Source organism: Coenobita brevimanus, chromosome 4, assembly GCF_032717465.1.
Source record: "Coenobita brevimanus isolate Jiangsu-jjx chromosome 4, ASM3271746v2, whole genome shotgun sequence".
In the NCBI taxonomy this organism is placed as follows: Eukaryota; Metazoa; Arthropoda; class Malacostraca; order Decapoda; family Coenobitidae; genus Coenobita; species Coenobita brevimanus.
Window position 1 is genome coordinate 36,420,134 of NC_136957.1, and position 11,742 is coordinate 36,431,875.

The 11,742-nt window shown below is 40.0% G+C and overlaps 1 protein-coding gene across 1 annotated transcript; it reads right to left on the minus strand.

The window, feature by feature from the left end:
- Window positions 1-2,449: 2,449 nt before the first annotated feature.
- Window positions 2,450-11,742, minus strand: Tango11 (transport and golgi organization 11). The gene is made up of 6 exons (XM_080270015.1): window positions 11,616-11,742; window positions 9,606-9,701; window positions 8,118-8,215; window positions 7,660-7,835; window positions 5,611-5,628; window positions 2,450-2,660 (listed from the first exon to the last, which is right to left on the minus strand). Exons 1-6 carry the CDS (start codon window positions 11,731-11,733, stop codon window positions 2,450-2,452), a joined length of 717 nt encoding a protein of 238 aa, XP_080126141.1. The 5' UTR covers window positions 11,734-11,742.

Genomic DNA, 11,742 nt, shown 5'->3' on the forward strand with positions numbered 1-11,742 from the left:
GCAACTTCAGCCTGCAGCCCACTGGTTCACACTTCAGATGACCCTGGGGCCACAATAACAAAAACACTTTTCACACACTCTGGCAAGTGTAAACTACCTCAGTCTAGTTTTTAGTTGGACTCCTTTATCATCTAACCACATCCACAGATCTCCTCCAGTCTTCTGGTCAAGTCCTGCAACTCTTGAGCTTCATTTTATGATATCTCATTGTTTCCTTTCATTAGAAAGTAATGATTCACCATTACTCTCACACATTTTTTCTGCATGTCCAATTCAACCAACTCTAATCTGTCTGTCTACAGCAAGATGTCTTAATTCTGGAAGAAGTGGCTGCAGCTGAACTTCTTCTGTGTCACCCTGTCCACCAACAGGTTGCTCTCTCTCCAACTAACATCCCCCTCCCTCATGTACCTCTCCAACCCATCACTCCATCTCCACCTTGGTCCCTCTCCCTGTCCGTCCCCCCTCCATCCACCTCACATATTCTCTCTTAGTCAATCTCTCATTCTACATTCTTTCCATTAGGCCAAACTAGCTGCCAATGCTGTAATAAACTGATAACAGTTATTAAAGGAGCTTGCACACTGGCCCAGTCACAAACTTATTATCTGAGGAGCATGAACTCAATACTGTCAGTTCCTCCCTCTTTCATACTCCATTCTTTTCCCCATCTAACAGTTCTATCTTTCAGTCAATAATCCCTTCAGCTTAAGACACCTTCATTTTACTCTTGTTACTATCAGATTATTTTACACAATTAAGGAGACCCACCTCATGATGAAGGGGTTAATGGAGGCTGTATTAACACTTCCAGTTTGAAGTGTCCCTCCAAAGCTAATTAAAATCATCTGGAGACAGCAAGAACAAAACAAACACTCTGCCATTAGTGTGAAAAGGTTATGACACTCATCCCTTTCACATACCAGTAAAGGATACCCTCAAAATTTGTTAATTTTTTGTTCCCCTCCAACCTTACAAATACTGAAAAACGTGAATACTCCTTGTGAAGGTAAATTTACTCTCAAAGCAAAATTTACCCTGCAACGTGCTGATAATCACACACAAGCCACCTGCAGTCAATATATTATACACATACACAGCATATAAAAAAACCTCTTGAAGCTCTTTCCCTTGCCTAAAATGCCATACACAGATGTTACACCTTGTACTGTCTAAATATATCCAGTACCTGTATGATAACAATGAACAGTACAGTTATAAGAAACATATCTCTTCTATCAGGATTTTTCATGTTCTCTGAACCCTACCTCATCCCATCTTTGGTGAGGAAAAGAGGTCTAGATGATGACGATGATGATGATTATGATGATGATGATGATGGTGCAAGTAACTGTACCTGTCACTATAAACACGTACTGTATAATAAATAAAGTGCAGTGTGGCTGCAGCAAAATTCACACAGCATAAACTCTCACTAATCTGAAAGTAAAGTCACCGCAGAAAAAGGTAACTATAAGACCACTTTCAGTCAAAGCCTAAAATCATAAACCTGCAAATTTTAAGGGCATCCTGCACCAAAAAAGAAGTGGCAACTATAAAACCACTAAATGTTAAAACCTATAATTATAAACCTGAAAATTTTAAGGGTATCCTGCACCAAACACATAAAACACTGTACACTGGCCAATGCACTTAATCACTCCAGGTTTCAGTTCACTCATTCTCACTCATCCTCTATGCATTTCTTATTCATTACCAAAGATCAACACAACCCCTGTAACAACCTATGTCTGTGTTCTGATCTGGTCTATTTTCACCCATACAACTCTCATGTCTCCGTCATAATGAAAACTTGACTGCCATAGCGAGAAATAACAACACTCAACTTATTCTGTTTGACACAAGTTCATGATCCCACTCTATATAAATGATCTTCCCTGGTCACTCCTCTTACTGATTCATCATGTACTTCTCTTCTATTCTTTTCTTTATTTGTTAACTATTACACAAAATATAAACAAAATTAATCTTCAATCTATATCAGGAATTCCCACTGAGATGTTCCTGCTTAAGATTTTATTCCACTTCAATGCAGTAACTGGCTGTTCTTTGGATACATAATTGCCACTGAACCAGAGTAAAAACTGTATTTAACAAGTATACAGCCCTTTCTAAAGTGCAAGATCATACTCCTGCCCCTGATCCCTCCCAAAAATAATCACAACCTCATATAAACCCCTTTAGCCTGAGGATGTGCTTTACATTTTAATTTGGATAGTGCCAGACAGTCTCATTCATGAGAGACTCCTTGAGCTGAAAAGGTTAACAAACAGCAACCACAAGTTAGCAATCGGTGTGTCATGATCCATACAAAGCCAACCAACCATTTATTCTGTGCCTTCAGTGAGTCTTCCTTACTCCACAGCTTCACTGACACTATCCAAGGACCTCAAAACAGTAAAAAATAAAAAAAAAGTGTGCGAGATATTTAGTTGCCCCTGTTGAGCCAGAGTATAGCCTTAATGATGAAGTATGCCACCCCCAGTGAGTACATGATAACCTCCCTGTGTGCACGTTGCTGTGCCTCCAGCTCCAGTGCCAACACACGACGGTTGAGGCGTCCCACTTGACGCCGCAGCAATGACACCTCTTCACCGGGGCTCAGGTCTGTGGTCACACATGCACCACCATTGTCAACGCTGATGGCAGAGAACAAATTCATTAGTTTGGGATTCCAGTGATAAACCTTTCAGTACAACAACACTACCATCATCATCACCCCACCTCCTTTTCCCACCTAAAGGTGGGGTGAGGCAGGGTCCAAAAAGCAAGGAAAAAGAAAAATTGATGGCTAAAACTAATCAACAACAATGGGTGACAAACTTATTCACTCACTACCTACGCCACTGGAATCCTGACTCCACTTCACAGGCATAACCATCCATACTTATGCACTTCATATTACATCAACTATCAAAGAGTCAATTTAATAACTATTGAGGAAAAAAAAAAAAAAAAAAAAAAAAAAAAAAAAAAAAGGGGGGGGGGATGCCAACCTTTGAAACCTTTGGCACATTCTCTTCACCTGACCATACCATCTACACACACTCTATTCAACTCTGGTTTCCATAGACTTCTTGATTTCACACCTTTCAATAATCACATTACTGTATTTCTTAACCTATTCTCCCTCCATCCTGCAAACACATTCCTTAATAACCCCATCTCCACTGTTCTAACTCCCTCATTTTTGCTTTTATGCCACAACAAAGTCTCACACCAATATGTTAATGTGGGCACTAAAACTCCTTCACGCAATCTTCAGGCAACTGGCAGATACAGGCCTCTATTTCATATCAAGGACTTCATACCACTAGCCATTTACCTTTCCTGGGCCACCCTACTTTCTACTTCCTTTGCACATACAGTACCTCTCTTTTCTGTCACTACACCCAGGCACTGAATCTTCCTCACCTATTCAGGTCGCTCTCCATTCATCAGCACATTACACTGAAAATCACCTTCCCTTTCTACAACTATCACTTTATTCTTATGTGCAATCAGTGCATAATAATAATAAGACACCAACAAAAGTCTGAATTAGTCTCCAAAGCTCTTGTTCACCATTAACATGTAGCAGAGCAATATCTGTAAACATCATATTTGTAATACCCCACCCTTCACCATTCATTACAATCCTAATGCCTATCTCCAAAATTTGAGTTTTTTCCCCCTCTCATACCCCCATACACATACAATGAATCTTCCATAAGCACAGGCTCTCTGTCTGTAGATTCCTAGTACACAACCACCATAACCAGTACCAGAACCAATGTCTGTCCAGAAAAAGCATGGTAAGTGTTCAATGGTGCACGGCTCTGTAACAGTGGTTGAAACGGACTTCCTGGTTAGTTTCTCTCTCCCTCTCTCTCTCTCTTTTTCCCCTTTAAACCTCTTTAATGTCACTGTCTTAAGTCACCTTAACCTCAATACTGTAGGCTATGCTATTAGGAAGTGTATCTGTTTTCTACTGATGCCCTCCTTGTACTTTCATCAAAATTTCATAACATTACCTGAATACTGTCTGTCATTTCCATTTCACTCCAGTCTGTTTCCAAGATAATGTCTCAAGGTATCAATGTCTGCTCATCCATAATTTACTCTATCCAATTTAAGTATCTTTTCTCTCTAACCCAAACCTCCCACCACCACCTCATTTCACTGATGATGCAGTCACTATTCCCCAGGGTACACTAGTACTTCATGCTGCACACCATAGGGATCTTTTATGAGTATCAAGTCCAACACTGAGAGAGCTCATCATTCTCTTAATTCTTGTGGTTTTCATAACATGTAAACAGATTTTCAACCACTAAATTCATTACTCTGTTTCCCCACAATTCTTTACTACTCCCTCCATCCATTTCTTCCTTATCAATCTGTTTACAGTTGAAGTCTCAACAGCACTGTATTCTTTTTCTGGGACAATCTTACTATAAACTTTTACATTTTAACTTGGTTAAAAACTGCCATCTCTCTACTTTGAGCACTGAGTTGTAATGCCAGATTAATACTAGAATATGTTGCCTGTCAAGAAGATGAACTAGGGAGAGGATATAGAACCCTGACACTGTCTTTTCCTGCCATTAAACTACGTAAAATAATATGCAAAACTAAAAAAATCTGGGTCAAACTGACATAAAAGAACTACTGTATACTACATCCAGGGACCCTCATCAGTTGATCATGTTCCTCCTCTTCCATCATCTTGTTTGAAGAGCCACATACAGTATGTCACAACTATAATTTCCACCATGTTCTTGTATTTTCACTCCCACTACTTCTGGTTTGGTATTTCCAAGCTTATTTTCCTACTGTAAGTGCATATACATTACAGTAAATGACTGTAACATTTGTGTGTCATTAGCCAGGTGTTTGGGTACTTTTTGGCAGATGTATAAGGGAAAAGAGTGACTTTAGGCAACTGGTCAGAAGGAATTAGGCTCTTGTAATATTATTGCTCACCTATACCTCAGTAGTGTGGTTTTCAGTGGCATGCTAACCTGCCAGTGTGATTTACCAGCTCTAATCAAGGGACCAATATTTACCGTAGGCATAATACTGCATTAATTCAGGTTTTTAAGGTGTAAAGGTTGTCTGACAAGTATAAAATAAGCAAGGTTCTTCACGCTCAGTTGACCATGGAATACAACTGAATGATAAAGATTTTGTAAAACAAGCACTGCCAGAATCACACCAGCCCCATTTAGTATAGTATATCACAACACATACTGAGTAATGTACTATCATTCAGGTATGTACTGTTTAGCCATTCAAGGAAAAATTACACACTAAAATTTTAAAAATTTAAGCAACACAAGATACACAGTCCACCATAAGAAAAAAAAAAAAAGAAAAAAAAAATTAAACCAAAGCAAAATAAAAAAACTGCATTCAATTAATACCACATGCAAGGATGAGAAAAAAAAAAGGTATTTAAAAAAAAAAAAAAAAATAGGAGCACAATGGGTCCTGAATAAAGCAATGGTGATAAAAAGCCAGACAGAATAAAAACAAGTGCTGATTAAAATATACAGTGGAAAAGCCAGACAGGATAAAAACAAACTGGAAGAAGATGAGTAGACATACCCTTGGTCCAGATCTTCACTGTAAAAATAAGAGTTTAATTATCAGTCCAGGAAGTTTAGGCAAAAATCTGGTCAAAATTAACATGCTATACAGAAGCTTCAATGGTTAATGACATTCAAAAAGGCTTGGGGAGGGGAGATGAATATGTTTGCTAAGGTTAAAATTCCATCAAGTATTGCCAAAAAGAAAATTTTACATGAATGTACAGATAATACAAAAGAAGCTGGTACAATCAACAAAAAATATTGTTAATCTGATCATTTTACATTTTAAAATATGGTATGACAAAGTCTAAAATACTGTACTGCACTGTGTACCCCACTGCAGCAAGTGTGTTTCATTATTCATTTCCATGCGTCACCCACTAATGTGAAATGGGTGCCTGGTGGCCAAGCTGCAATGGCAAAGGCACATTTGCTCAAAACATGGACTGACATTATAAAACAAAACACAAGCTTAGTGCTGCTGCACTAATGGAATATAAACCTTGTGTATTGCTTCCATTAGTCCGTCACATGCTTTGATCAAGCATGGCCTTACAACACCCTAAGCTGCGTGTCGATTTGAATCCCAAGATCTGAATGCAATTTATTTTATGTAATGCTACCAGGGGAAGTAGTCTGGTTATGTACCTTTAATGTAAGAGACTTAAGTTTTGACCTATCAGGCAGAACCAGGATTCTGGAGACTTGGATGGTGAGTGAATTGGAGTGTGGCCCATTCAACTGCACAAGATTTGATTAGTATCTAATAAAAGCAAGTTCTTTCTGACTCTCTGGACCATTCCTCACCCCACCTTAGGGTGGGAAAGGTCTGAATGATGATAATAATTACAGTATTCTAACCTATGGGTCCTCCACCTTGACAAGGGTAATATGGAAATGACAGTAGCAGTTGTCATAGTAGTAGTTATTTATTTATTTCATATACTTTTTTTCTTTATAGTTACACCTTTACTGCCTCATATGGAGATTTGGATCACAGGGCTAGGCTATTCAGTCCAAATATTTAAGGCAAGAATGACCAGTTACCATTCCCTGAGTGGCATTATATAAACCCCAATCACTCCCTGGATTTATACCGTACCTTTTATGAGCCAAATCTGGCTAAAGTGCCTATCACACTAAACCATCAAGCATCTATTAGTTTCTCTGATGGTTACTCTCCCCCCAAAGGCTTATCACTCATTGATGCCATCTGAAAATACTCTTATATGGAATCAATGAATTTTTAGTTACCAGAACAGTATTCAATATTCCAGTATCATACACACTGAAGCAAATGGAGATACATTATTCAGCTCCAACTTAATCAAATCTAATATAATAATACTTTTGTTAATTGTACCTCTCTTTTTCTACCAGCTCATGCAAAACTTACAAAAAATATTCAAGATTAAAACTATACTATAATAGGTAACACCAGCTGTCACATAAAATGCACAGCTGCTCACACTTGCTAATAAGGTACAGTAGCCTAGCTTAGTTACTATACTGGAAAACAACTATGGTAGTTATATGAGACCAAGCTGAAGACACTTGTCTCAAAGATAAAAGTGTCCTAAGATAGTAAAAACATTAAGGCACCTTCATTCGTCCTTTCATCTATAAAGGCTCCAACATGCTTGCATGCATCGGCCTTGGTCACCTAATGGCTGCTTTCCATGCTGCTCGATCTCTGGCAGCCTCCCTACTCACACACGCATACACAATTTTAAAATGAATGAAATATCCCTTGAGTCAATATATCAAGACATTTCCTTTCCAACTTATACACAGTTATGAGAACTGTGGGGTGATGTGAGAGTCATTTTTCTCTCCCTCATCTGTATCTTAGTCCTTCTCTCCCTCCCATCTCTCTCTCCCTCATTTATATATATATCCCCCCCTCCCTTTCATTTACTTTTCCTTCTTTCTTTTGACCATATTCTTCCCTCCCTCCCTCTCATTTACATTTCTCCTCTCTTTTGTTTATGGCCCTGAGATATAACTGCTCCTCTCTCTCTTATCTGTTATATTCCTCCTTCCTCTTTTTCTCTCTTCAACTCACGTGCGGTTTATGAGCGTTGCAGGGTGGTGTGGTAGGTGGTGTGTGGGTCGAGGGGGCACTGTGGTGGAGGCTGGGGCAGAGCCAGGGGTCGAGCTCTCACGGTCCTCAGATGGGGAAGTCACATCTTCAGTCCCAGGGTATGAGTATGCATCCAGGGTTATGTTGCGTGGTGGTGTCTGAGGCAGGATACATACAGTACAAAGTTAATCTAAGATGTGTTAGGCTGACAGTCACCATAAACACTGCTTTAACTCTAACCACATTTTCAGTCCCAGACTATGAGTGCGTGTCTAAGGTTATGCTGTATGGCCTAAATTACCATTGCTCCATTTTCAATGCTGAGTTGTTACGATATATTACAGTAAAATTACAATGTAGTGCTACTGTGCTAATCACCAAGGAATGCTATGAAAAGAATGTACAGCTGTATCAGAGAACTATGATATCAAGTGACTCACCTGTACTCTGTAGAGAGCTGGGTCTGGCTGTGGCATGATTGACTTCTCCAGCTCCACCTCACGCGGCACACCTCGTGTCCCTATGTGCTGGTCACCTCCTGCACAATAAATGTACAAATGATCAGATTTCCCATATGTTTTTTAATATACATTTAGTTTTTACAATACTCACAAGTGTGTCAATGAACTTTCATTATTTTTATAACTACATCCACTATTAACTTTTCTTTTTATAAATACAGCCACTATAGTTGCGGTTCACAACTCTGAGGTTGTCATTATCGTACCCTGACAACCTACCCATCAAATGTGCTTCCAATTTCGTGTATAATATGATACAGTACATGTGTGATTCATGTATAATATGTTTGTGTATTTGCTTTTCTCATCGTAAATATACATTCAATCTCCATACTCCTCAAAACTAAAACAATCAATGCATGCACCAAAATCATCAGAACCAGCTAACAAAAATCAATGCAACTTTTTTTACATCCTCACAACTACAACAATCAATGCTGTTTCAATAATCCTCAAAGCTACAAAAATCAATACAATTTCTATATCCTTTAAACTTCAACAACAAATGCTATTTTCACATTCTTCACTACTACGCTATCATAATCTTCACAACTACTGTGGGTGGTACTGTATGTTGTAAAAATCAATACCATATTCATCACCTTTAGAACTGACACAATTAATACAATTTTATCTCTAACTATCTATCTACTGCCAGACGCCTCAATCCCGTTTGGGGTGGCCACAAACAAATCGCCTCCAAGTCGCCCTGTCCCTCGCCATTTCACTGCCCTGCTCCCAACTCACACACCCCTCTCTCATATACCTCTCCACCCCATCCCTCCATCTCATCCTAGGCCTCCCCCTCCCTCTTCCCCCCTCCACCTCACTCACAAACACTCTCTTCGTCAGTCTTTCACCCTCCATCCTCTCCACATGGCCAAACCACCTCAGTGTGTTCCTCATAACGCTTCCTATCACATCCACATCCACACCACAACGCTCCTTTATATCCTCATTCATCAGCCTGTCTCTCCATGTGACTCCACAGGCTCCTCTTAAATAACTCATTTCCACTGCTCTCACTCTTGACTTGTGTCCTTCCAACAACGTCCAAGCTTCACTTCCATACGTTAGAGTTGGTATCACAATACTGTCATGTAGTAACTTTTTCACTTCCATGCTCACTTCCCACCAAAAATAACTACCAAAAATAACTACTTGCATAATTTAAATAATTCAATAGTACAAATTTCGGATTTCTCTGAAATAAAACATTCATTCAGTTTCAATCTCCTTAAAACTTCAACTGTCAATGGAACTTCATTAAACTGATAATCTTAAGAGCTGTAAACAACAGAACATTAAAAATAATCAGAACTGCAATCAAGGGAACTTTAATAATCTTCAAAACTACAACCAGGGACATTCACCTACACTCACTCTTGCAATGCCTCTTGCTCTCACCTGCCACCACAATGCGATCTGGCACCTTCATTTCAAACTTGTCGCTGACGCCGTTTATCCTGGCCCAGTTGACTGTGGGGTCATCCTCGTTGTCCCCTGGTAAAAGGTGAAGTACACTGTCAGACATGTAGGTACTCAATTTTAGTATAATGATGACATTACTTTACTTTGTTGTTGTGGCCCCCATGCTCATCTTGAACCTGTAGCTGTCCTTCTCCCACAGTCAATTATCTTTACCTTGCTTTCAGGGAAGACGGAGGGATTTGAGGGATGTGGGTATGACAGGGATTGGACAAAAAGCGGTGCACTCAACATGGTATGGCCGTTAGCATCCTTCCTTTCTCTTCTGTCTTTCTTTCCTTCATTCTTTCCTCTTCCTTCTCCCTATGGGTGACTTTACACTTCCTCTTCTGTCTTTCTTTCCTTCGCTCCTTCCTCTTCCTTCTGCCTATGGGTGAGTGTGCACTGAGTGACAAGCCAAATGGTTTCCTGTACACCAGGAAGCCATTTACCACACTTGGTGGCAACCATATAACCAAATTATGGCATTTGGTGGTTTAGTGGGTAATTAAGGCGCTCCAATCGGGTTGAGCCGGTGCAGGTTTATATCCAAGGGGTGGTTGGGGTTTACTGCTCATGTAATGCCACTCAGGGATGAGTGAGGCTGGTCACTCTCCTCATCATTTGCCAGGACCAACTTGCCTAGCCCCGGGTTCCTATGCTCCTCATGGGGCGGCATAGGATTGGATGATGGATGGATTGATGGCGTATGACAGGGCAGGCCTACTGCAGGTCAGTGCTACCACAGCAAGACATGCCTCTCCAGGCCCAATAAATTATCTTCAATAGTATTAATTACCAGTACATATGCAATACAGGCACTCCTCACTGTAAGTCAGGGATATGTTCCATTTATCAAAAAGATTTTTCTACAATGGACTGGAAATTTGGGGAACTGGCAATCCACCTTTTATATGTAGTCCAAGATTTTCTTAAGTCAATATATTTATAGCTTACTGTGGAGATAATATCATAAAAGAAAATTAGAAAGGGCAACTGTTACTTTCCTATTCCTCCTTTGACTACTTTCATTCTCCTACTCCCTACCTTTTTCTTTATTCTACTTCAGCCTGTCCAGTATAATGACGCCTTTAGTTCCTTACTACAGAAAGATGATTCGATTCAAATTTGAAGAGACATCAAGTAGGGGCGGGTTAAAAATAATCTCCATTACCCAAGGTACCGGTATCCTCAAAAATGAAGAAAACTGTCTGGCAGCAGCAAGAGAAATTTATCACAGACCATCATGGTCTACAGTAGTGGGTTATAATGCATGCTACTGACTGAGGGATGTGCATTTGATCTCACCAAGGATCACTGACTGAAGCCAGTAAGGATAGCTGGTTGCTCAGTGTGACATGTTCCAACAGCCCTCTAAATGGGCACTGTCTTAGCCCCTCAAGAGGGGTGACCATGGTGTAAAACAGCTGAAGGAAAAACAAAAAGGCTAAAGATTAATATCCAATCACAAGGAAGAAGAAGAAAGATAAAGATTAATGCCCATTGAATCAACGAGGGTCATCACGTTAGACAATCAGTTCTTAGCTAAATCATACCGGTATTCTTCCTTAGTATGACCTGCAATAGTCAATATTATGGCCATCCCCCCAATTCTACTGCTGGATGAACCAGGACTCTAACCAAGAGTCTGACTAATCCAATAGAGAAATTACTGTGCCATAATGTAATATATATCCTCTGAATACCCACTATATAATCTCATCACTTTCCCCTTTCCCCTACCCACTCCTCTCCCTTCACTACATCCACAAGCCTCCCCTCTCCCATCTACTCCTCTGCCCCATCTCCCCCTTCCCTTTTCATGACACTCCTCTCCTCTCACTTCATTTACCTACTATCACCAGTTACACAAATGCAATCCTCCCTTCACCCTATTTCACCATCTCCCTCACTGCACTCCACCCCTTTCACCTCATTCTCCCTCCTCACCTGTAACACGTATCCTTTTGGGGACTTTCATCTGGGTGCTGATGTCAGGCTCATAGTGTCCATCATAGAAGTGGTCGAACGTCCCTGAAAAACGCTGCGGGCTTGTTATGTTCGACATCTGCAAAGG